The sequence below is a fragment of the Rattus norvegicus genome, chromosome 14 (genome assembly GCF_036323735.1).
Source record: "Rattus norvegicus strain BN/NHsdMcwi chromosome 14, GRCr8, whole genome shotgun sequence".
NCBI classification, from domain to species: domain Eukaryota; kingdom Metazoa; phylum Chordata; class Mammalia; order Rodentia; family Muridae; genus Rattus; species Rattus norvegicus.
The window spans coordinates 42,803,373-42,830,752 of record NC_086032.1 but is presented as its reverse complement, the minus strand read 5'-3'; the positions used below and the strand labels follow the sequence as shown (position 1 = coordinate 42,830,752).

Sequence of the window (27,380 nt, the reverse complement as noted above, 5' to 3'; positions counted from 1 at the left end):
ATTTTTATTGTCTTCATTTCATGGTAATAAAATCTTACACTTACTGATGTCTAAGGACTTTAGTATTCCTTGTGTTTAATTTGTCTCACTCTGAAATTCGAACTCACTGTTTTCAGCCTTGTTTTACAGATAAGAAGAGACTGAGGAATATTCAAATTGCTAGAAAAGTCACTCAATCGAGGTATACATGAGGGTTCAGGGAACCCTTTCTCTTTTTTAAAAGATTTATTTATTTATTTATTTATTTATTTATTTATTATATGTATGTGAGTACACCATCAGACACACCAGAAGAGGGCATCAGATTTCATTATAGATGGTTATGAGCCACCATGTGGTTGCTGGGAATTGAACTCAGGACCTCTGGAAGACCAGTCAGTGCTCTTAACCACTGAGCCATCTCTCCAGCCCCAAACCTCTCTTAATACATTTCCATAGCCCTTTGAAACTAGAACTGCTTTTTTTGGTTTTGTTTTTGAGATAGGATCTCATTATGTGCTTCCCTGAACTCTATGTAGACCATGCTGGTCTCAAACTCATATAGAAGTCCACCTGCTTGTACCTCCCAAACTGGCCTAAATTTTTTGATACTGAGAGAATGACTACATTTTCAAAAACTTGTTCCTCCCATCATTTATAAGATATTCTCCTTATTTTATGTGCCTGTATAAAAAATTACTCTAAGTAAACTGCCTTGTCACTGATTGCAGGGTCAAGCACCAGCATGTACACATGGGTGGAATGAGACCGCTGGATCCTCACCTGGACAGTTTTCCTAGCAGTTCGGTTTCCTTATATATAAGGATAGATAACTTTTAAAATGGTGAAGGGTTTTGGTTATTAGATTTGCTTGTGTCTTCCTGCCTGTCCTCAATGAGGTCTCCAGCCTATCGTAGGTTTTGAGACTTGAGAAGGAAGGCCTCACAAGTGCTGGGAGTGCTTTAACTTTGTATCCCACAGTTCAGAGCTCATTGCCTTCCAGTGGCTGTTGGTGCTTCCTACACAGCAGTTAATCGGCTCTTGGAACACACATAACTTAACATCATAAAAGAGTGCTTCATTGATTCCTATGGGTTATTACACTGATAAGTCAGTCAGTGGGATTCTTATGATTACTGATCACTGGAATTGCCAGTCAGAAGTCCCACATTGTTCTGATTCCTGTGTTCACTAAGAAGCCAGGTTCATTAAAAATCCCTAGACTGTCGACCATCAGTTTTTGTTCTAAGTAGGGATTGTCAGCTCCTAGTCTATTTGGGCTTTTTTGGACATGGTATCAAGGGCCACATTGACCTTGAGTTCATGATGTGGCAGAGCACGGTTCTGGACTTTGCTCCTGATAAGGACGACAGAGTATTATGTGTACCTGCCAAAGTCCAGTGGACGATGGACTACAATGAGAAGTCTGAAGCCCAGAAATTCTGGTTCAGAACCTAAATGGTGGCAGCTCCTGCTTGTGATCTCAGGACGTGGGAAGCTGAGGCAGGAGGACTGTTACAAATAAGGTCAGGGTAGATCTGGGCTGTGAACTCCATAATGACTTCCAGCCAATCAGCGCTAGAAATCCTACCTCAGAAAGTCAGAAAAGAAGGCTGGAGAGCTACCTCAGCAGTTAGGAGCACTGACTCTTTCCAGAGGACCTGGATTCGTTTTCCGACACCCACATGGTTACTAACAGCTGTCTGTGACTCTGGTCTCAGGCTCTCCAACATCCTCTTCTCATCTCCATAGGTACCAAGTGTACATGTGGTACATACACTAGGTGCAGGAAAAGCATCCATACACAGTTTTTAAAAAGTGGGTAGAAGAATGGGTGGAGGGAGAAAGGCAATAAACAGATTATCAAAAAATTAATATAGTTGCCCTCTACAGTGCCCTGGCTGCCCAGCTGGACCCAAGCTCACAAATAACCCCCTGCCGCTGCCTCTTGGGTGCTGGCATTAAAGGCGTGTACCACCATCCTTAATCCATACATTTTAAGAAGGATATTTAGTGTTTCTGTTATTAAATTTAAGAATTAATTTGGGGGACTAGAAAGATGGCTCAGTGGTTAAGAGCATTGAGTGCTCTTCCAGAGGTCTTGAGTTCAATTCCTAGCACCCACATGATGGCTCACAACCATCTGTAATGAGATCTGATGCCCTTTTCTGGTGTGTCTGAAGACAGTGACACTGTACTCATATATAAAATAGATAAGCCTTAAAAAATTGTTTTAAAAAAGAATTAGTTTGGGAGATTGATGTGAATAGAACTTTTTTGTTTCAAAGTGGGCACTATTCCTCTGTTCTAGGTGGGCTTGGTATCTCTTTCCTGTAATCCTAGTACTGGGGAGGCAGAGGGGGGCGATGTTACTGCACACTCAAGGCCAGTCTAGTCTGTAGTGATTTCCAGGCTAGCTAGGGTTCTATAGTGAGATCCTGTCTTAAAAACAAATCAACCCCCCACCACCAAAAACAAAAAACAAAAAAGCCCAAACCCAAAAAACAACAAAAACCCCACCAAGAATCCTTTCTGTCTTGAATTTCTGAGTCGGTCTGGAATCCCTTCACTTGGCCCTCTTTCCCCTGGACTTTGGAATGTAGGTGGTACTTGCTGTTGGTCTTCCTTCTTTCCTGTGCACTTACTACTTACCGAGTAACAGTGTCTCCGAGACTGGGAATCTCTGCAAGGCCAGCATTGAGTCTTAGCATTTTGGCTTAATATCATTTCCAACACTCTAGAACAGTGGTTTTCAACCTTCCTAAGACTGTGACCCTTTAATACAGTTCCTCACGTTGTGGCGACACCAACCATAGATGATGTTTGTTGCTACTTCATAACTGTAATTTTGTTATTGTTATGAATCACAATGTAAATATCTGATTTATGCAGCATGTCTGATATGTGGCTTCTATGAAAGGTCATTCAACTCCAGAGGGGTTACCACCCACAGGTTGAGAAGGACTGTCCTAGAAGAATGGGGATATTAAATATCTTTTGGTGTGAATGACAGATACTTGATTTAAAAAGTATTTTCTGCTGTCATCATGTATGTGCTGATAATTCTGTAAAATTGTTAACCCAAAGATCTTTTCTGGTAACTGGTTATCTGTCTTAATGACATGCCCATTTGGATATTCTTTCTGGTAATTCAGACGACATATTCCAAAACTAGTCATCATCAACTGCAATCTCCACCCAAAAAGTGGCATCTCTTTCTCTCTGGAAAGATTAAACTGGGTATGCAGTGCGTATACATAAGCCATCCCTTGTGTTCCTTTCCCTTGTAGTGGATCGCTGAGCCTCGTTGGGTTACTTCTAGAACAGTGTCTTGGATGTCTTTGTTGTCCTTGATCCTGTCACTGTACTCCATGCCAGTGTCATCTCCGCGCCTGCTGTCACAGCTTCCTCACTGCTCACCCAGTGCGTTTGCCTTTCTAACAGAATCGAGCAAGTTTCTTGCTTGTGGAGTTCCCCCCCTTTTCATTGCTTTCATGTGCTAGATTTGGCTTTCGGGATCAGATTTACTTCATCCTCCCTTGCCTTTCCCCTTCTGCTCAGTGAGCTAGTCTTAGTTATTTGCATCTTTTTCTTTCACACACCAACTTCTTTAAATCTAGGCAGTCTTACAGAAACCTTTGTCTGTCCTGAATGCCTCTTTACTTCCATGGTTACCTGCACTTTTGTTTGCTAAGTCGTACTTGTTTGCCGTGTCTCAAGTGTGGGTGGCGCTCTACTAAAAATCTCTGACATAAAACTTGATTGCAGAAGCCGTGTGTTTCCTTAGTACTCTGTGTTCTCATAATCACACTAATTGCTTGCTTATTTGTCATTTTACCATGTACTGTTTAAGGTATAACAAAGTGGCTGAAAAATATGGTCTGATTTGCATTGAAGCATAATAAAAAAGCAATTAAATAGTGATTTGGGAGTTTACTTAGAGAAAGAACAGAGATATTGGATCTGATAGATGAAAATTTTCTAAGGCTGAGTGAGAAATACTCTGACATCTAATTTCCATCTTTTCGGTTTTCTTGTTATTGGGGCATTTTGGTGTTGAAGTGTTGGAAGCAGCCTGCGGGGGTGGGTGGGGTATTGGTGGGTGGGGTATTGGTGGCTCAGACGACAATGTAATAGAAATTGTGTGCTGGAGGTGGTCTTGAGGGTGGAATTTGACCATAGCAAGCTGGGCCTTTCCTGTACATGACGCTTCTGGGCCTCATTCCTCTCCGCTAAGGGTGGGCCTGGCTCCTGTCAGCACAGGCTGGTCTATCCAAGTTTCCCGTTAGTGCCTCTGTTATTTCATGACCCCTGATGGAGAAGGGATGGGGAAGGAGACCTGGGCAGAGGTAAAGTATGGGCATTGCTCTTCCTCACCCCTTGTCTGACTATGTACTGGTTTTGTAGGTACTTCATCTGTGGGAAGACATTACAGGCCTCAGTATGGTGGGTGCTGAGATGGTAAGTTGACTGTTTAAAAACCAGCACTAGCATAGGATAGTCATTGAGTTTTTGTTTGCTAAATAACATACATACCAGCTTTCTTTTTTCTTTTCTTTTTTTTAAAAAGATTTATTTATTTATCTCATGTATGTGGGTACACTGTCTCTGTCTTCAGACACACCAGAAGAGGGCATCGGATCCCATTACAGATGGCTGTGAGCCACCATGTGGTTGCTGGGAATTGAACTCAGGACCTCTGGAAGAGCAGTCAGTGCTCTTAACCACTGAGCCATCTCTCCAGCCCACATACCAGCTTTCACAATAATAGTCTAAAGTGAACTCAAAGATGCTAAGATAAAGCTATGCCTGGGATGCAGTGGGAGTTGAGTTGAGATCAGACTTGAGGGGAGTGGGTGACATTTCTAAGAGTTACTGGAGCTAGGCAGCCTTGGTGTGATGTAGAGCACGTGGGCTGAGTGTGATACAGATACATTAGACTGACTTACCTGCTGACAGAAGACCCTGAGAGATCAGCCGGAGCAGAGAGGGTGTGACGTATAGGAAGAAGAGTTGTGAAGCTGAGAGACCAGGTCATGAAAGACCTTGAATGCATTACCAAGGAAGTGGACCATGATTCTGAAAGCCATAGAGTCAGGAAAGATTTGTTTTTAAGGTGCTGGACTAGCCATGTGGTGGCGTGTTGGGTAGTTAACTATTTATTTTGGAGAGAATTCCTTAATAGAATCAGTTATAGCTGTTGAAACCATGAGCTGGGATGAACCTAGAAGAAGGGTAGAACAAAGGCTGGTTGTGACAGAACCAGGAGGAACAATGACGTGAAGGCAGTGAGCAGAAGGCCATCTGTTAGTGCGCCTGAGTGTCGGCTGGGAAACTCAGTGGGAGTCCTCGGTGTCCACTGATGCATTCTGGGATCCTAACCGGAGGCTGGCCTGCATAGTAGAAACCTTACATGTGTTATGTTTATCTCTCTTCTCCACTCCATATTGATTAAAGTCTCCATGTACAGAGCACTCTACTGGTGCTTTCATGTGTATAAAATATGCTTTGCCTTCATGATCTCTAAGTCTAACTAAGAAATAACGGGTGAATAAGAGGAAAGGGGCGGTAAGATGGTTTACGGGATAAAGGCACTTTGTGCCAAAGCTGATGGCCTGAGTTTAGTACCAGATCTCATGTGATGGAAAGGAAGACTAGATTGCTGTAAGTTGTCTTCTGACCCCACACGTACAGCATAGCATGCACATGCTCACATACATGCATCACACATCACATGAAATAAATAAATAGAAAAATCTTAAGGAGGAGAAGAAAAGAAGTTGGAGATATGGTTTGAAGGTGATGGCAGAAGAAATAAGGATTCGATATGAGAGAAGACAAAGTTAAATGATGCCGTCAGAGAGGATCACAGTCAATGAAAGTAAGAATCAGGATTCTGTTTGCTAAATACATGGTTCAAGCCACTGTATTTATGGGGCGGAGGAACTTTCTGAGACTGAGAATACTGTTGAGTGCAGAGTTGTAAAGTATGCATTGTGAAACAGACGTTGAGATGGATTTCGATATGTAGCACGTCGGGAAGCTAACTGGAGGCGGGTGTGTGGCATGCAGGTAGAATCCTTTCTTGCACTTGGGCTGTGGGTGCAGAAAGATCATCTTTGCTACAAAGCAAGTTTTAGGCCAGCCTGAACTATGTAAAATGTTGTCGGGGAGAAGCGAGAGAATGAGGGTAGATATCTGACTGTAAATATGTTGAATAGTGCATAGAAAATTCTGGGTTCAGTCCTTAGTACCACTAAAAATAAAAACAAATAAAAACCCAAGTTGAAGTATAAATATAGATACCCAGGATGAAATACTGTTTAAGAAAAGAAGATTTGGATTGCGTCTAGCTCTAAGGTAGAGTGCTTCCTAGCATGTTCTCTCTGTCTGTATAATCCTGTGATAAAGTGTAACTCGGGAGCATAGTAGGTGATAAGCTACAGTAATGAATAGGAAAATAAGAAGTGGTGGACAGTTCCACAATACACTGTCACAAGAGTTAGATGAATGTGGTCTCTCAGATTGCACTGTTGGGGCTGGAGAGATGGCTCAATGGTTTTGCTCTTCTGGAGAACCTAGGTTCAATTCCCAGCACTCAAAGGGCAGGTCCCAACCATCTATAACTCCAGTCCCGGGAGATCCAGTGTCCTCTTTGGGCCTTTGTGGGCACCAGATGTGCATGTGCTACACAAACATACATGTAGGCAAGACATTCACATTTAGTAAAACTATTGAAGGATCATACTCATACTCATTTTGTGATATGAGGTCACATAGTCACAGGGCCTTATGTGATGAGATGAATTGAGGAAGTTGGAGCTCTTGATGAAGCAGCAGACTGCTTTGTTCACTGAATGTGGAAGAGTTGGTCGTATGCATATATGAGTACATATGTATATATATTTTGAGACAGAGTCTTGCTATGTAGCCCTGGCTTGTCTTGGATTCTGTTTCGAGCAGTTTGGCTTTAAACTCGCAGTAATCTGCTGAGTGCTGGGATTACAGATGTACAGAGTCATCCGTCTCTGGCTTCCTGAGGACTGTTCAGGGTAGGGAGTTTGACTCAGTTCTAAGGTTGGTCTGGCCCAGTTGCTGTGGGCCTATGGTGAAGCATGGCATCATTGCCTGGAGTGGGATAGAGCATGGTTGCTCATTTCATTTCAGTAGGAGGCAGAAAGAGAGAGGGGCTAGAGACACGGTACCCTTCATATGACATGCTTCCAGTGAATTGCTTTCTAAAGTGTCTATCTACCAAAGTAGCCCTAGCTGGGGACCAGACCTTCAACATATAAACCCTTGGCGTGGGGATGGGGTGGGTATTTTCTATTCAGAGTCCAACAGCACTCCTTGTAACCTTTTGAGCTTACTGGGGATCAAATTTAGGCCTTGTCCATGCTAGGTGAGTGCTACTGATAAACCATTTGAAATAAGGTTATGGTAAATAGCACCTGAAATGAAACCTATCACTCTCCCACCTTGTCTTTGATGAAGATTTGAGGTAGTGTCTCCATGTAGCTCATTCTGGGGTCAAACTTTCTGCGAAACCCAAGCTGGTTAGACTTTTGCCACTCACAGGCATGGACTGTATACTTGGTTATATGAGGCCAGTTTTTATTATTTTTTTCACCTAATAATGATTTTTAGTATCAATTAGTGATTTTAGTTTTAATTTTTTAAATCATTTATTTGCAAAATAAAAAAAAAATGAGATTCGAAAGTAAAAATCGGCTGGAGAGATGGCTCAGTTCTTAAGAGTACAGAGGACCAGGGCTCTATTTACAGTATCAACATAGCGACTGCCATCTGGAACTCTAGTTTTAGGGGGTCTGATGCCCTCTTCTGGCATCTGTGGGCACACAGGCATGCATGTGGTGGACAGACATACATGTAGGAAAAACATACATGCATACAGAAAAAAGAAAAGCAAGTTTAATTTTTTAAAGGTTAAAAACTGGAACACATTAAAACATTGATTTGTTCTCATTTTGCTTTCAGTTTCTAGACTAATGTAAAGACAATAGCTGAAAAGTCATGGATAAGCTTAGGGGCAGGTTGGACTGTGGACTAGGGTCAAAGGAGTGTCAGATAAGGAAACTCATGGTCTTGGATGGAGCATGTGGACCATTATCTGGTCTAAGGAATAGTCCAAATCAAACTCAAACAAGCAAAAACTGCGTCTTCGTTCCCGATTCTCTCTGATAGTGTCCTACATAGAATAAACAAATGCTTAGTGTTTGTTCTTTGTAAAAATACTTTTAAACTGTAGTGGTTAGGAATGTCAAATGAACTCTTTCTTTTCAGTAGCTTTCTATTAACAATATCATGTATTCCTAAATGTTTAATCTAATTTAGATTTTTACTTGTTTAAAATTATAATTTGAATGCTGGGCATGGTTGCACACATCACGCCTTTAATCCTAGCACTTGGGAGGCAGAGGCAGTTGGATCTCTGTGAGTTCCAGGCTAGCATAATCAACAGAGTAAGTATGGAGGTGACATAGTGAGACCCCATATCCCCAAAAGATTCTAATTTAACAGTGCCTTATATTTAACATTGCATTTTATTTTCTAGTAAGAAGACCACTTTAGAGTTGCAGACATCAATCTGTGGCCTTCCTAAGCACATGAGTATTGTCAGTGCCAGCCAGCCCGTAAGTACTACTAAAATTGTAGCAGGTGATTATTACACAGAGGTTTTCAAACTTTGATTTACATATTTGAGTGATTAAAAGAAAAATCATGAGAAAGCAAGTATCCATATTTGTTACTAGGTTTTGGAAGAGCTGGTGTTGTGAAATGGTGTGAAATAGTTAAGCTATGACAACTTGACTATTAGTGCCTTAGGTTTTCCATTTGGTGACTGTTTTAGTCTCTCCTTAAGACCCCCCCTCCCAACCTCAACACACACACACACACACACACACACACACACACACTCACTCGCTCACTCACACCCGTTATTTAAGGCAAGAGTTTGTTTGTCTAGCTCTAGCTGTCCTGGACCTCTCTTTGTACACCAGAGATCTGCCTGCCTGCCTCTGCCTCCTGAGTGCTGGGATTAAAGGTGTGTGCCACCATGCCCTTTGATAGATTACTTCTTTATCTTTTTTTTTTTTTTTTTTTTTATTGTTCTTTTTTTCGGAGCTGGGGACCGAACCCGGGGCCTTTCGCTTCCTAGGCAAGCGCTCTACCACTGAGCTAAATCCCCAACCCCACTTCTTTATCTTTTATATTTTATATAATGTTAGCCATTTATATATTTTTCATGTTTTTTTTTTTTTTTTTTTTTTTTTTATGTGTGGAACTATGTTAACAGTTTCAGGTCATGATCCAAGTTCTCCAAAAAACATTGTTACTTTTAGTTAGGATTTCATGGCTGTGAAGAGACACCATGGCCTAGAAAGGGTAACATTTAACTAGGGGCTGGCTTACAGTCTCCGAGACCCAGTCCATTGTGATCATAGCATGGTGCGGGAGACCGAACTGAGAGTTCTGTATTTTGAAGACAGCAGAGGGGGATTGAATTCCACACTGGGCAGAGCTTGAGCATAAGTGACCTCACTGCTTGCCCCCACAGTGACACACTTCTTTCAACAAGGCCATACCTACTCCAGTAAGGCCTCCTAATAGTCACTCCCCATTGGCCAAACATTCAATCAAACACGAGTTTATAGGGGGGTGTTTCTAGTCAAACCACCACAAACACGTTGGTCAAGGAGATGAACATCTACAGATGAAAGTGAAAGTTACTTTTTGAGTGGATACCCATAGGTGTATTTTTTTCCTGCTATTTTACTTAGTTCTTTTATCTTTACCTCCCTTCCAACCGTTATTCACCCTAATCCTTCTCACCCCTCCCCCCCCGTGACACACACACACACACACACACACACACACACACACACACACACACTAGTTACTAGGTAGGAGAGAAAGAAGATTAGAGAGGAAGGGGGTGTAGGTCTCTTTAAACTACTTCTTGCTGAATAAGGGTATATTGACTTCCTTGGGACAAGTCCAAGCTTCTTAGTCAGAATTTCTCCAGCTGTAACAACAGAGGCCAGCAGGGGCTGCTTCCTCCTCCTCCCCCCTCCCCTTCCTCTTCTTCCTCTTCTTCTTCCTCCTCTTCCTCTTCCTCCTCTTCCTCTTCCAGAGCTCCTCAGGATTAAACTCTCTGTTGAATCACACCCCTGCCCAAGTGCGAAAATAGTTAGCTGCTGTGGAAAATCTGAAGCAGCCTCATATCCCACACGTGGGATTAAAGCAAAAACATGTTTACATGGGTTTTTAAAGAAACCAAAACTCTCTACAGATACCCTGGCCAGTCACTTTCTCCATGTTCTGTCATGCTCAGGGATCGTGGTGCTCTGTGCCACTCCGTACACTGCCCCTTTCCTGTGCTCAAGATGAGTGTGTCAGCATTGGGTATATTGCTCTAGCTACTCTGTGTTCTATGGGACAGTGACCGGGAAGAGTAATCATGGATAAATCATGTCAAAATATGTTACAGAGAATACAGGTCAGTAAACTAACAGTGGCAGGGCCTAAAATAAGCAAGGTAATTGTTGCAGTCAGTAGGGAAGGACAGTGAAGATGTAGACACGTACGTGCCTTCATCTGTACTTGGGACAAGGCTACACGGTGCTCAGGACTGGCTTTACCTTGACAGGGTGTCTCAGCTCTCTGGTCTCCAGAACACCTTACTGCTTTTCTTAATGGCTGCACAATACTTAAAGGGTACTATTGCCATAATATAACTTTTCTGTTTTCTACTGATATTCAGGGTGTCCTCACTTATCAATTATTATAGTTTTTAATGATGTATAGATACATGTTAAAGGCATTTGGTTTCTTTGCTATAAATCATGTCTGTTTTGTGACTTAGTCTTGGTGTCTCCACGAGACTTTAGTATCTGCCTTATCTCTATCATATGGTACATGTGATTTTTTGGGGGGGAAAGGATTTGCCAGGTAACCCTGGGTTGGATTTGAGTTCACAACCCTGCCTTAGCTTCTTTGAGTCCTGGGATTCTGAGATTGCAGGTTTCTGCCATATGGTATGCTTGAAATTATCTTTTACTTGACTTAGTCTTAAAGATCAGGCTGCAGAGATGGCTCAACCATTAAAGGCTAGGCTCACAACCAAAAATATATAGAAAAAATTTGTATTTTTTTTTTTTTTCCTTTCTAAGACAGGATCTCACTATGTAGCTCTGGCTGTCCTGGAACTTAACTATGGTCTATGAAGCTGGCCTCAAACCCTCAAAGATCTTCCTGCTTTTACCTCCTGAGTACTGGGGTTACAGGCCTGTGCCACCATGCCAGTGAACTTCTGATCCTCCTCCCTCCATCTCCTGAGTGCTGCTAGGATTAAAGGTATGTGCCACAATGCCTGGTGAGTTTCTGGTCCTCCTGCCTCTACCTCCCTAGAACGTTGATTACAGGCATGTGTCACCACACCCAGTTTTATATAGTGCTAGTCCAGTATTGTGCATGTTAGGTGATCTGTCAACTGAGCTACATCAGGAATCCCAGTACCTTAGCTCTTTAAAACCATTAAAAAAGGGATGTTTGGGAATATCATATAGGATGATGCAAGTTCAAGTTCAGCTTTGTCTACAAAGCAAGTTTAAAGTTAGCCAAAGGTAGAAGTTTTGGGGATGTACATATAAAATTTATGTTTATAGTATTATTGTTTATTTGATCCAATCTTTTCACATTTCCTCATGGTATATAAACTGTATCTGTCCTTATTTTCTGTATCTTTTTAGAGTATATTCTCTTATTTAACATAGGTCTGTATGTGACGAAAGTACAACTTGCTTACAACTCATGGATTTACAAGGTTCTTATGGAGAAAGGATGACGTAAGATTAGATGGATTGAATATAAATAACTTTAGTACAAAAATGAGACTGTAACTGAGATTTTAACTGTGCTTTTATGCATTAGAATTTCCCAACTGTATTAAATATTGTTTGGACACTTCTTACATGATGTCTTTCATGTCACCATATTATCTGGACATAAAGAAGGAAAAGAGAGTTTGTAAGCTGGGAAGGTATAGAAGGAAGATGAGATTTGCTTTTGTGTGCTGGGTGTGGTGGCATATGCCTTTAATTCCAGCACTAAGGAGGCAGAGGCAGCCAGACCTCTGAGAGTTCAAGGCTAGCTTGGTCTTTTTTCTTTTTTTTTTTTTTTCAGAGCTGGGGACCAAACCCAGGGCCTTGCGCTTGCTAGGCAAGCGCTCCACCACTGAGCTAAATCCCCAACCCCTTAGCCTGGTCTTCATAGGGAGTCCAGGCCATCAATGTTTGTTACACGAGAAACCCTGTCTAACAAGACAAACAAACAAGAAGGTTTGCTTTTGTATGAGATAATGGTAACTTCCCCCCAGTTCTGAAAACTGCAGATAACTGGAAATATATTTGAAAATATAAAAGTGTCCATAACAAAGTAATATATAAAACATAGTCAATCAACTGCCCCTTATATTCCATTTGAATCTGTGTGGGCGGATCCAAGTAAGTAAAAGAAGCCTGAAGTGTAGCTCAGTAGCAGAGCACCTGCTTAGTGTGTGCAAGGGGCTGGGCTCAGTTCTGCTCACACTTGCTCTCCCTCTCCTTTCCTCTCTCCCTCCCCCCCCCACCCCCAAGCATTTAAAAAGATTTACTTTAGATGTTTTCTTGCTGTGTTGCTAATGCTGGTCTTGAGCTTCTTTCTGTACTTGAGTAGTCTTTGTGCTTTGTGTCCACAGTAACCTGAACTATAGCTACATGCTCACACATTCAGCTCAAAACATAGTTTTAGTGACTGCCTTTCTTAGTCACCTGCCTTCTGTGGTGAAGAAATACTGTGGCCAGAACAACTCCTATCAAAGAAACCGTTTAATTGGAGAGCATGACATTAGGGAGCGTGGCAGGTGGCAGGCAGGCTTGGTTATGGAGAAGTAAGTGTGAGTTAAACCCTGATTCATGAACAGAGACTGGGACAGGGACAGAGACAGACTGGGCTGGGGCCACACCTCCTAACCCTCTCATATAGTGCCACTCGGTGGTGACTGAGCATTCAATTACATGAGCCTCCGGGGACCATCTCATTCAGACCACCACACTGCTTAAAGTTCTGTCTTACTGAGTAGAGTGAGTGGCCTCGTTTCTACTTAGCAATAAAAACAAATCAAATTTAAAATGAGTAAGTAATAAAGATAGATATTTATTTCTTCAGAGGAGACACACAAGTGGTAAAGTACATGTGATCTTGGCCACCTTAAACCTCAGGGAAGTGCAAATGTTAAAAAAGACTAGATACATTTTAATAAAATCTCCACAATTAAAATGAAGGGCAGTAATAGGTCCTGGAGAATGCAGTGAATTCAGAGCCCTTGTATGTAGCTAGTGGGATTCATAGTGATGTACCTCCTGAAAAATAGTCTGGTGGTTCCTCCCTCAAAGGGTTAAATGTTATATGACTTAGAGTTCTATCTGAGAAATATGAAAATGTGTGTCTACGTAAAGTTCATTCAGGAGTGTTTAGCGTAGGCCTGGACAGATGGCTCAGAGGTTAAGAGCACTCACTGGCCGATCTTGCAGAGGCCTCAGGTTCAGTTTCAAACACCCACATGATGGCTCACAACTGTCTAGCTCCAGTTCCAGGGCATCCATGTTCTCTTCTGGCCTTCTTGGGCATTGTGCACATGTGGTCCCCTTACATTCAAGCAGGCCAAATACTTATGCACATAAGATAGAGTAAATATTTAAAAAAGAATGGTTAGAGAAAGATTATAATGAAAGTAAATATTAAAATTTCCATCATTTGGAAAGTTTTTAAATATAATGTATTTGTACCATAGCCTTATGCTCAGTAACAGAGTGAATGAAGTGTTGTCAAAGGCTACATCTTAAACATCTTGAAAATGTTTAGTGAAACAAAGCAAACAGTAGTGATAAAAGCCTTATTGCAAGGTTCCGTTTATACAGTGGCCCTGTATGGGCAGCCTACAGAAACAAGGGCTTTGTGGTTGCCAGGGGTGAGGAGGCGATGGGGTAAGTACTTATTTTACATAAGAGGATATGTCAGGAACTGGAATTAGATTGTGGTGATAGTTTTTCTACTTTGTGGGTTCTTTTCCCACCATTTATCTCCCTTCCTCCACCCATTTCACCAGATAGGAGAGAAAGGATGGGGGGGCGGGGCGGATAGAGAGATCCTTGAATCTAATTTCTTCTTGTTTCTTCTCTGAGCATGACTCTTTTTTTTTTTTTTTGGTTCTTTTTTTCAGAGCTGGGGACCGAACCCAGGGCCTTGCGCTTCCTAGGCAAGCGCTCTACCACTGAGCTAAATCCCCAACCCCTGAGCATGACTCTTAACATACTACAACCTACCTCCCTGAACCCACCAACAGTCACCAACCCTGCCTCTCGGGGCCCTAGCATTTATATATCCTCTGAAAATTTCCCAGCATTCCGAACGTTACATAGTCACAGAAACTATCTGTACCTGGTAAAACCACACCTCTGCAGAGCTAATCATGATTAACTGCTTTGGACAGTCCGAAGCAGCCCTACATACATACCCATATCTGAGATTAAAACAAAAACACATTCTTATAATATTTGTGTTTTTCTAAGAAAACCAAAATTCCAGAATTGCAATACAGTACAGCTCTGTAAATATACTGAAAAATCCCTGAATTATGTACTTTAAAATGGTGAATTTTGGACTTGGAGAGTGTCACACTTCTTAGCGTATATGAGGCCCCAGGTTTAATCCAAACACCAAACAAACACCAAGTAAATAAAAAATGGAAAAAGAAAAGGGGCTGTCCTGGAATTCTCTGTGTAAACTGGACTGCCTGTTTCTGCCTCCCAGAGTTCTGGGATTAACAGCATGAGCCATTATGCTCGGCTAACAAATGTATTTTGAATTTAGAACCTACTAAGGTTTTGTAAAGTGTCTCAGAGGTGTAAGGGAAAAGGAGTCAAAAGTTCTGGTTCTGAGATAGGGCTTCCAGCCCAGCACTGCAGGTGAGGCTAACACCAGTGAAAGCCAGCTTGGCCTGCAAGTGAGACGTTGTCTCAAAACAGTGACAGCAAAATGACTCTTGTGGTTTGGTTTCAACAACTGGAAATTGCCTATGGGCGAGATTTTTTTTTTTTAAAGATTTATTTATTTATTATATATAAGTACACTGTAGCTGTCTTCAGACACACCAGAAGAGGGCATCGGATCTCATTACAGATGGTTGTGAGCCACCATGTGGTTGCTGGGAATTCTGGAAGAGCAGTCGGGTGCTCTTAACCTCTGAGCCATCTCTCCAGCCCCCTATGGGCGAGATTTTATACAGGCCAGCTTGCATGTTTATTGGCTACAGTGTATCTCTGAATAAGCACTGGAGAAAAAAATTATTTAGCTCCTTGTTTCAGAGGTTTTTGTCTGGGCCCTTTTGCTTCTGGGCACTTCAGTGGTGAGGCAGAACATCCTGGTAGGAGCCCTGTAGGTCTCCTTGTTATGCAGGCTGGAAGACTGAATTCAGTCCGGGAAACTCATGTGAAGGTGGTTGGAGATCAACAGGAGCGCCACAAAGTTTGTCTGACCTGCACACAAGTACTGTGGCCCGCCCTACCCTACTCCTACCTCTCAGGCACACATGATAGTAGCCACAACAATAAACTTATTCAGTATGACGTCACCCTTCCCTTGCTAAGCTACTTGATGATTTCAGTACTCTATAGGTTCTTTTGGATTTTTGTATGCACACAAAATTATGTAAATGGTACTTCTGTATGTGAATTTCTTTCTTTCTTAGAACCCTACCCCCAGCCCCTACAGCTTTTGGAGATATCACCTGGCTGTCTTGGAACCCAAAGAAATCTGTCCTGTTACACTGGACCTTTTCTCTTAGACCTTTTATTTCCTTTTTCAGCCTTATATGCTGCCTGCGACCTCTGGCACAGTGTCATAGGGGAGTGGTTGTAGCAAAATTCTGCTTCTCTGTTTGTGGAGGGAAAGTTTTCAGCAGCTTACAGCTCAGTGAGGCTTCACTGTGCCTCCATGACCTCCTCTCTGTCTCCAGTTTGGGAGAGTCCCATGAGCACCTGCGGGTGCTCCTCAGCCCTGTGTTCTGTGGACACTGAGTTGATTGTGTTGTTTCTCTCCTTTGTTTTGTAAACACCTGGAATTGTATTGACTTTTCAAATATTAAAAAGACTTCATATTTTTAATAAACTGATGCATTGGATTCTTTTATGGCACTTAAGTGGTTAAAGCTTAGATATGCGGGCTGGAGATGGCTCGGTGGTTAGAGCACTGAGTGCTCTTCCAGAGGTTAGAAGTTCAATTCCCAGCACCCACATGGTGACTCACAACCATCTGTAGTGGGATTTGATACCCTCTTCTGGTGTGTCTGAAGATAGTGACAATGTATTCACATATATAAATAAATAATTTTTTTAAAATAAAAAAAGCTTAGGTATGAAGTGTCCAGAGGGCTCTAGTCTTTGGCTGGTGGATATGGACTTTGAGAGGTGATTGGATCACAGGGCTTTGGTATAATCAATGGATTGATTCATTGATCAGTTCACAATTTAGCATTAATTAAAAGGTTGGAAACCAGGAAGTAGGGCCTGGTTGGATGGAGTAGGCGGGCAGCACTCTTGCCAAGGCATCCGCAGTGTTTCTTTCTCCTCAGCTCTCCTGCCAGGTAGAAGCAGCCTCTTCTGTCACTGTTGCTTCTGTCGGATGTGCCTCATCTTAGGTCCATTGCAATGGGGTCATGTGACCAAACTAAGACTGGAAACCATGACCAAATAATTACTCTTCTGTAGTTTATTGCAAGGATTTTACCACAGTGATGAAAAGTGAAATAGGGGCTGTGGGAGAACATACCTTAAGCTTGGGAGGCAGAGGCAGGTGGATCTCTTGAGTTAGAGACCAGCCTGGTCTACAGAGGTTTACAAAGAGAAACCCTGTCTTTGAAAAACCAGAAAGGAAAAAAGGAAAAGTATAGCTTATGTTATTGTTTTAATATGCTTTCATTAGTGTCTTTGCAGGTCTCATGGCTGGCTGGCTGGCTGGTGACCCCACCCCAGGGTCCTGTCTCTTTCCTTCCCTGCTGTGGGGTCATAGGCAGCTGCTCTCTGCCGAGCTCTTTATGGGCTCTCAGGCCCAAAGGCAGGCTGATTTACAGGCTGATCTGTCTCCCCAGCCAAGTTTCGCTCTTTCCAACCTAGGGATCAGTCATTGCTCAGGCTCCAAGTGTTGGAGGACTTCCTCTGTCCATCTGTTTCTGGTTTCTGGTTGTCTCTCTTGGGCTGCAGTTCTTTGAAGCTCCGTAAGATTTGGCACGTCATGGGGGTTATGGTTTGTTAATGGCAAACTTCTTTGTGCATTTGAAAGAGTGTTTTCTGCCACTGTGGAGAGGAATGGTCCATAAATATTGACTAGATCCTTAATTGGTGGTGGTGTTAGTTCTGTATTCTTGGGATTTTGTATACTTGTTCTACAAGTTGCTGATAGTATAGTCTTGAGATTTTGACAAAAGTAGAATTTGTTTACTTTTTCTTTTAGTTTTGCTTTTTTCTGTTTATACTTATGTTTTTTTTTTTTTTTTTTGGTTCTTTTTTTCGGAGCCGGGGACTGAACCCAGGGCCTTGCACTTCCTAGGCAAGTGCTCTACCACTGAGCTAAATCCTCAACCCCTATACTTATGTTTTTAATGCATAGACATTTAGTATTGTTATTTTTTTTCTGGTGGATTGGTCCTTATTATGAACCCCCTTCACCCTCCATAATCTTTGTTCTAAATTCTACTTATATATGATATAATATATAAAAATATTTTTTTTAATTTTAATTAATTTAAATTTAGGCACATATGGCTGGTGGATGTCATTACTGGAAGGTGGAGGGAGCTATGACACAAATTTAATTAAAAGGTAAACTTTATAGTATGTTAAGAGATGTTAAGGACAATCCGTGATTAGCCTAGAAGCAGAGATTGGGCAGAGGGAGTGGGGTATTTGACTTTGAATTGGGTCGTTGGGGAAGCAATTCTTGAAAAGAGAACAAAATCTTAGAGTAAGAATTATCTGTGCTATTATCTTGTGGAAAGAATCCATCAGGGCTGGTGGAGGGCCAGCTAGTGTGTGGGCTTTAGCGTTTACTCCGATGACCTGCAAAACTGCTTGAAAGGGTAGAGCAGGCCCTGGTCCAGTGAGACTTGGTCTGTTGAAAATAGACTATAGGGACTCTGGTGCAGTGGAAATGAGTTAGGGGTAGGAATATAGGAGCATGACTCACAGTTATCACGTCAAGTAGTAAAGGTAGATTTGGGGGAATATAAAGATGTTTTCAGAGATTTTTAAGAAATTGTTAATTTTAGATCCAAATAGAGAAAGCAAGCAGACTGTGATCTTCTCCAGATCCATGAGCCTGCCCTTGTGGAGTTTACATCCTACTGCATATGGGTCGTAGACACTTAGCTAAACAAACGCAGTGAGTGAGTAAACATGCTAGAAGGTAGCATTCACGAGAAAATCCAGGCAGGACCTGAGGTTGGTTGTGAGGAGCATGAGGATCCAGCTCAGTAGAGCGCTTGCCTAACATACATGAAGCCTGGCTTTGATCCCAGCACCACGTAAAGCTGGAGGTGGAAGCAGGAGGGTCAGAAGTTCAAAGTCATTCTTGGATACCTAGGGAGTTCAAGGTCAATTGGGCAACATGAGACCCTGTCTAAGGAAAAAAAGAAAGGTTCAGTTGTGCTGGATTAACAGTGTGGTCATGGGGTTGGGGATTTAGCTCAGCGGTAGAGCGCTTGCCTAGCAAGCGCAAGGCCCTGGGTTCGGTCCCCAGCTCCGAAAAAAAGAAAAAAGAAAGAAAAAAAAAAAACCAAACAGTGTGGTGGTCATATTTGAGTAATAGAGATGGTGAGAAAATCAATCTCATAGATTCCAGCTAGAGAAGTAGGTAGAGGGACCAAAGCGTAAAGGGCCCCCGGTGGGGGCATGGCTGACACATTGAGGAGGAGCAGAAGAGCCAGGAGGCTGGCAAGTGTGCTTCAGGTGGCAAGAGCAAGGGAGTGATTAGGGGAAGACAGTGCCAAGATGGCAGTGGTTTGGGTGACAGGCTATTTTAAAGCTCACTTTATCCTGAGTGAGAAGGGAAGGGAGGTATCATCCGACCTATGGATTTGCTCTCACTGCCTGTTTGCCTAAGTACATTGTAGGAGCAAGAGTGGAATTCCGCAGGTGATTGGTTGGTTAGTGCAAAGGCTGTGATAATTAAGTCTGGGGTGATAGCCATGCGGGGATGCAGAGCGTTCTGGGTCTGCCTGTATTTTAGGAATTGCATCCCCAAACTCTCTTACTACTCAGACTAGAGGAGGCCAGGGTTATTACATTAGTTGAGGTAAAAATACCCAGGAGAGCAGGTTTGAAGGGAGTGGCTAGGAGCTCAGTCTTGGACATGTTAAGTTTATGATGCCTATTAGATATCTGGATATAGGTGTTCAATAGGCATTCTGATAATGTTTATGGGTCCTTTTATATTAAAAAATGAGTAGTGGTATTAAAACAGTATATTTACTATTTTGAAATGTGTTGTTTTATCCTAATTTTTAACATGTTCAATCCTGACAAAACTGGAGTGTATTGGATATAAATTGACTGATTTGTTTTGGCCCTGCTGCTCAAGTTGATGGTACGCTTAGAGTTACACAGACATGTCATTCCACTTTAGAAGTGTAAATGTAATTATGTAGTCTGAGTTTTTTTTTTACTTGCTTTCTATTTTAGGTTCTATTACTACTGGATTTTCAAGAATTTTTAATATAATTTTTCCTTTGAATTATGATTTAAATATCAAAAATCTTTAAATTTTTTTAAAAAAGGGAAATATTTTAGTTTTGGAAGTCAGAATGCCAAGGAAAAGGAAAAATGTTGGGGGAAATCCTTTGCGGAAGACTGCAAACTCTAAGAAAAGTGTCGTGTCCCGTGTTGCTAGTCGTGAGGAGCCAACCACTACTCTTCCTTCCATGTGTGAGACAAAAATTGATCAGGAAGAACTCTTCACCAGTATCTCAGAGATGTTTTCTGCTCTGGATCCTGATGTAGTTTATTTGATGCTTTCTGAATGTGATTTTAAAGGTGAGAAAAGTTTAGTTTGACTCTTTGCATCTTGTAAGAAGACCTCATATTCTGTGCCACAGTGAAATGTAGGAAAATGATACTCTTATTATTATTTTGTTTATCACGTTAAGTATCTCCTAGGGACAAAGGTGCTGTTTGTATCACTAGGGCTATGAAAGATAAAGATGGTTTCACTTGTAGGTGCATGTCATACAGGACACATTTTATCCTCTCAGCTCCTCTAAGACACGTTGGGCTGTTGACATCTTTCAGTCGTTAACTTGTTAATGAAAAATAATAGGTATCTTACAGGGTATGACTTTTTGGGGGAGGATTGTTGTTTTGTGGTTTGATTTTGGTAAAGACTTCAGTGTAGTATGCTATAAATAACCTGTAATAAATTGTTTAGAACTGTGTTTACAGGCAAAAAGAACTCTTAAGGTACCTGGGTGGATTATCACCTGGTTAGTATAGCTTTTGGCCATGGTTATTATAAGATAAAGTCATCCTAGATTTGAATGTCTCCTTTTCTTTTTTTTTTTTTTCGGAGCTAGGGACCGAACCCAGGGCCTTGCGCTTGCTAGGCAAGTGCTCTACCACTGAGCCACATCCCCAACCCCTTGAATGTCTTCTTAATGCTGGATACGCTTATGCTCGCAGTCATTGTGTGAGCTGTGATGTGAGCATTTCCATCCTGTCCTGATATATACCCAGGCTTCACTGCTGTATTTGGTGCTCAGAAACGATAGTGATTTGTTGAACATGTGTATAAAGCAGTGTGGGAGCTAGAACCATATCATCTTGTGTCCTAACAGACTTATTTCTGTTTTTCAGGATCTTCTGTACAGCTTCTTTGTAAATATTGATGTAATGAACAGTTTGAATAGTAGCATTGACGGCACTGAAGCATGCACTCTGCCGTTTAACTTAACCCAGTGAAGCGGCTGCCAGTGCTCTTAAACACTTCTCTTTGTAACGAGCTGCCTCTCTCTTTGGGTGCTTTCCTAGTGTTCCAGTGAGTTGTAGTCTAATGTATTTATTTCTGTCTAAGTCTCTCATGAGTACAGAGAGAGAACATTTCAGTGAAAGTTGCCATTTCTGGCTTTCTTCTTAGTCCCAAAGTTTTACTCTGTGCAGCTAGCTCAGGTTAAGGATGGTTTTCTCGCCTAGAAAATAAACTGCAATACCCACCAGGGAGGTGTGCCAGTTTGTGATACCCACAGCCTCTCAGCATTGTGAATGATTGTTTTAAGATTGTAAAAGGAATAAATTGTGCCTTTTCTTTTTAAAATAGAGAATAATGTTGAACATGTTTATATTTGAGTTTTTCTTATATTTTATAAAATAATCATTTGGTTTTTAAGGTCGGTTTTAGGTCATAGTTTTAATTTTTTCCCACACTCTGTTTAAGACTTCCTTTGAGTGACACTTACCTTTGTATTTTGGCTTTTTACTTAGACTGCTTTTCATTATATATATGCTAGTTCTTTAGTTGAGCACTTCCGGTTTTTCTGCTTCGTAGGTTTTTTCCCCCTTCTGTTTGCATTTTTCCCTTTACCTTGTTTCAGTGTTCAGAGCTTCCTGCCTCTGCCGTTCTGCTCTGCTTTCCTGACTGACCTCTGCCAGGCTTGCCTCTCCAACTCCTCTTTATTTTTCTCTTAAGGGAACGTTAACTGGGTCTTACTAGGTGCCAGTCCTTGTGCACGGCACTTGTCATGGATTATCTCATTTACCCCACAACAACCTCTGAGGTAGGTACGTTTAGTGTCCCCATATTTCGAACAAGAAGATCTGCTTAGGGAAGTTAGCACACTTGTTTGAATCATGTCAGGCAGGTAGATACTGAGATGGTGTTTTGACTCCAGAACAGAGCTATGTCCTACAGTGCTGTGCTTTTTCCATGTTTATCTTCCTTAAGATAAAAACAGTATAAAACAGAAACAAAACAAAAAAAGGCGTCAAAGTTTCAAATGTTTAAAAATTACTTCCTTTACTTGTGGGGCCCTGAGCATGCTGGCCCAGGAACCATGCCACCGAGTAGCATCCTAGCCGTTCCATGCTGGAAGACCTGATGGCTCTGTTTGTGTTGCAGCCAGAGTGCAGCACTGGAGTCAGACACACCGGCCCTCTTACTGTGTGACTTGGGTCCAGTTCCTATACTTTTTTGAGCTTCATTTTCTTTTATGTTTTCTAGGATGATCGATCTCATGGTATTACTTGAGGATTCAGTGAGGTTGTCTGTGTAGTGCTCCAGGCCCAAATGCTGTGGCTGTCAGTCTTCCTTCACACTTCTTTAGAAAGCCAGTGTGACATATTGGACCCTCTGAGTTTCACCCAGTCTCCTCTAGTGGTTTCTTCCTATTCATCACACAGAACCCTATGAGCTGACTCTCCAACCAACTTCTCTGAATACTTTTTTTTAAAAAAAGATTTATTTATTTATTTATTTATTTATTTATTTATTTATTTATTTATTTATTTATTTATTATATACAAGTACACTCTAGCTGTCTTCAGACACACCAGAAGAGGACATCAGATCCTATTACAGATGGTTGTGAGCCACCATGTGGTTGCTGGGAATTGAACTCAGGACCACTGGAAGAGCAGTCAGTGCTCTTAACCAATGAGCCATCTCTCCAGCCCCCTTCTCTGAATACTTTAAACAGGTTTCACATTTCCCTTTCCCTTTCCCTTTCCCTGTCTTTTTTCTTTTCAGACAGGGTCTCACTGTGTAGCTCTGGCTGTCCTGGATTTCACTGTGTAGACCAGGCTGGCTTTGAACTCACTGAGATCCACCTGCTTCTGTCTCCCATGTGCTGGAATTAAAGGCAGTTTTGTATTTTCAAGCTTGGCTTTATTTTTTGTCCTGTTTGGCAACTTGATTTTTAATCTTTTAAGTGCCAGATCATATGTTGCTTTATGTGGAGTCTTTTCTTATTCTCCTTCCCATCACTGCAGCATTCACACATTATAAAAAGTATACACTGTTTAATTTATATCATGATGGAATTATATTTTAATGTACATGCCTTTATATTTGATTTAAACTTTACAAAATCCTATAAAGTATTTCTGATGCATATATTTTTCATACTGTGAAATACGTGGTGTGAACTGTGTAAATGAACATGTTTAATACAAGAATACCTACTTAAAATACTTAATCCTTAAAAGGACATCCAATAGATAAATAATTGTGGAATGTATCAACTGACTTTAGGCTCTTTATACATGGCCCTAACATCATTCAGTCTATGTGCATATTCATTAAGCTGTTAAATCTGTTCTTGACAGTAGTTTGGTACAATTTAAAAGAACACAGTTCCACGGCTCTATCATTAATACTTCTCTAATGTAGAATTTGATGTATTAGAGCAGTGTTAATTTTTAAACGATGGCTTGGATGCTGATACATTCCATTGTGTGTATTTTGTTGTTGTTCCTGTTACTGTTCTCGTGCAGTTGAAAGCGCCATGGATTGTCTGTTAGAATTATCTGCCGCCAATGCCAAGATGGAGGCATCGCCTTCACAAACTTCCGCTGCTCGTGAGCGTAGGCTACGTGCATCAGGAGGCACAGTAACGGGGACGCGCCGTCCCGAAGACGAGACTGAAGATTCAAAACTGGATTCATTTTTGGATATGCAGCTAACTGAAGACTTGGATTCCTTAATACAGAATGCTTTTGAGAAATTGAACTCTCCTCCTGATGACCAAGTATACCCATTCTCCCCTCTGCAAGATGCTAATAGTTTTAATGACCCTTCCACCTTTGTGAATTCAGATTCAAGTGGTATGACTTCTCTTCCTTCTGTACAAAACACGGGCTCAAACAGTGAAATTGTCAAGAGTTCTGCTGCTTTACTAGGCTCAAACCCACTGACTTCACACTCAGTTTTGAATGAGCCTGAAAGTTGTGCACAGAGTAGTACGTTGGCATTGGAAGAGGGCTACCTAGAAGACTCTCCTCTTGGTAGCTCTTCAAATCCAGCAAATGACTCTGTTATGGGTTGTGGCAATTTTAGCCAAAGACAGAAAGATCATTTAGAATCTGAGTGTCCTAGTGTGCAGCATTCTCAAGCCCTTGTAAGTGTGGGCAACAGTGAACCTCAGGTTCCTTCAAATCGCTCTCTGCACAATTCAGGGTCTGATTTACCAAGTACAGATGGGGATCAGAAGTCTACTTCTGCGCCAGATGTTTTTGTGCCCTCTGAAGGGTTCAGTTTCAAGCCACACAAGCATCCTGAACTGCCACCAAAGGGGAAGGATATGAATTACTGCCCGGTGCTCACCCCCCTCCCGTTACTCCTTCCGCCCCCACCCCCGCCACCAATCTGGAACCCGATGATCCCTGCTTTTGATCTCTTTCAAGGAAACCATGGCTTTGTAGCCCCTGTTGTTACCACTGCAGCACATTGGAGACCTGTCAACTACACGTTCCCACCCCCCATCATCTCTCACACCTCCCCAACCAAAGTGTGGAGAGGCAGTGAGGGAGCAAGTGCTTACCAGGTGCAGGAGGCCCCAGTGTCACAGCCTGCGAGGAAGAAGACCACGTCCTATGTAGGCTTAGTTCTCGTCCTTCTCAGAGGGCTGCCGGGCTCAGGGAAATCCTTTCTGGCAAGGTAGGATGTTTTATTGACATTTGTTAGGAAGAATAGTGCATGGATTTGTACAGCTAATGTGAGTATGCAGAACACACAGTTAATAACTGCTTAACACACGGTTAATAACTCAGATATTTTTTGCAATCTTTTAAAAGATTTATTGAATTCTTTTTTTCTCATACAGTTTTGACTGACAGAAGTTAAAAAAAATTAGAGATAGTTTCAAGATATCTGAGACTGTGAAATACTTCTGTGGACGAGAGCTAATTTGATTAGGAGAAAGATGAGGTTAACTTTATTTATGGAGTGTAAAAACCAGACTTGAAAATAAGAAAAATCAGAACATAAGATCCACAGCTGATTTTGAATTCAGGAAAAGAAAATGGTGAATACATGAATTTTACTGATGACTAGAAGTTGAGAACTATCGTATGTTGTTAAATAGTGCTTTTAGAAACACGATTTTAAACTGGGCATGGTGGTACATGCTTGTAATATCAGCCTTGGGAAGGAGACAGACAGTCAAGTCTTTGGGAAACTCTGTCTCAAACCACAGAAAACAAATGAGCAAAAGTAATATAAGTACAGGGAGTAATTATAGAATACGATTTCAAACTATTTATTTTTGATGTTTTGAGACAGGGTCTCACAGCATAGCCTGGCTATCCTGGACCCTTAATCTATAGGTTGGCCATTCTCTTTGCCTGCAGAGGGCTGGGATTAAAGGTGTATGTTACCACTCATGGCCCAAAGCTTTATCTTGTTGAAAATACAGTTCCTTTGTTTATGTTTTTATGCCAAGTCAGTTGTTAGTGCTGTGATGTGGGAGACCAGAATCAGGGTTAGAACACCCCTGCAATGACCGCTTCAAGGGTGCTCTGGGAAGAGCAGTTGCTTTCTTAGTTTTTCTCTAGAGCTCCTGGCCATTACATTTTAAGATGTATTTATTTGCTTTTTTCCCCCTCCTGAATTAGAATTTATTTTTGTAGCCATATCTGTGTATGTGTGTTTTGAGATAGAAGACTTTGTATCCCAGTTTGTTCTTAGGCTCACAATGTAGCCGATTCATGCATTTTTTTTTCTACCTCCTGCCTCTAAACCCCCAAGTGCTGGGATTACAAGTGTGTGCCATCATCACTGATTTATGTGGTAATAGTGATCAAACCCTGGACCCTGTGCATGGTAGAAACATGTTCTACCAACTTAACTATATCCCTAGCCCCAGTATTGCAAGCAATATAAAGTCATTTAAGTTACAGTGAGTTGCGTTTGTAAAATTAGTGGGAATGAAAGCAATACTTGAGAAGATAATAGATGTATAGGACTAGGTTTCAAGGCCTTAGAGTCAAATGCAGGTTTTGCCACAAAGTACTCTTATTTTTGATAGAAATATGGGATTATATAGACAGGAGCTGAGAATGGTCCATAACATTAAATTAGTGTGTGACATGAGGGAAACCTGATGTGTAAACAAGGCCTTCGGGTTTATTGGAAAGATCATGGATGGATATCTTTTTTAGAAAAGGTAGATTTGTAATCTCTTGCTCCTGCTCCACTTTCCGCTAGGATGGCTGGGGGCTGCTATGCCCACGCAGCAGCTTTACACGAGTCCTGGAGATCTGAGCATTCTCCATGCCGTGACGAGTGACTTAGCTACACTTGTGCATTAACCATGTCTCTGGCCTGTGCTTATTACCTTATTTAAAGATAGTTCAGAAATATGCATATTTAAAAGGAAAAGTGCACCAGGTATGGCAGTCATGCCTGCAGTCTCAGCCCTTGAGATGTGAAGGCTGAAAGATCAGGAGTTCGAGGTCATCCTGGGTTAGAGAGTAAGTTTGAAGCCAGCTTGGGCTGTATGAGACTGTTTCATAAAACAAAACAAAACTATTTCAGAATAATTTGTATAAAGCAAAATAGACCTATCTTGGATTAGTTCTTTTGAAGAGTTGAACTTTTTGCCTAGAGAATTTTCAGTGTAATCTGTTTGAATTTTATCCTCTTTTTAATATTACCACTTGAATTTTTATTTGAATTATGACTGCAAAAGAAGAGGATTTTGGAAAGAAAATTAATGGAAGTAATTCTTTTTGTCATTCATAGGACTTTGCAAGAGGATAACCCAGGGGGTGTCATTCTCAGCACAGATGATTACTTTTATATAAACGGACAGTACCAGTTTGATGTAAAGTACTTAGGGGAAGCCCACGAGTGGAACCAGAACCGAGGTGAGAGCAGCTGCTGGGCTTGGACGATGTTCTCAGTGGTGTGAAGAGGAAAGTTTCTCTAGTACTTGTGGTCTCTGAGAGACACAGAACTTTGTTTACTTATGTTTGTGGGACCTGAACACACAAATACACAGATGTGCTGCCCCTGAACTAGGACTGGCCCCAGCCGCAAAGAATTGTCCTGAATAATCCCAGCAAGCCAGGAGGGAGAGACAGGTGGATTGAGCCTGTTTAGCCTGATCTACAGAGTGAGTCTCAGGACAGCCAGGGCTACACAGAGATTTTTTTTTTTTTATTAACTTGAGTATTTCTTATATACATTTTGAGTGTTATTCCCTTTCCCGGTTTCCGGCCAAACATCCCCCTCCCCCCTCCCCTTCCTTATGGGTGTTCCCCTCCCCATCCTCCCCCCATTGCCCCCTCCCCCCAACAGTC

At 41.7% G+C, this 27,380-nt stretch overlaps 1 protein-coding gene across 10 annotated transcripts in view; it reads left to right on the top strand.

The window, feature by feature from the left end:
- The first annotated feature begins 11,217 nt into the window (after positions 1-11,217).
- The window catches only part of N4bp2 (NEDD4 binding protein 2), a 123,121-nt gene continuing 106,958 nt past the window's right edge, over positions 11,218-27,380 (top strand). For 2 of the 10 annotated variants that reach the window (XM_039092735.2, XM_039092736.2), the window contains exons 1-3: positions 19,776-20,126; positions 23,574-24,735; positions 26,821-26,945. In XM_039092735.2, coding sequence (XP_038948663.1) covers positions 19,898-20,126; positions 23,574-24,735; positions 26,821-26,945 — 1,516 coding nt within the window. In that variant the 5' untranslated portion in view covers positions 19,776-19,897. The other 8 variants (XM_039092734.2, XM_017599459.3, XM_017599465.3 and 5 more) reach the window with 8 other exon arrangements.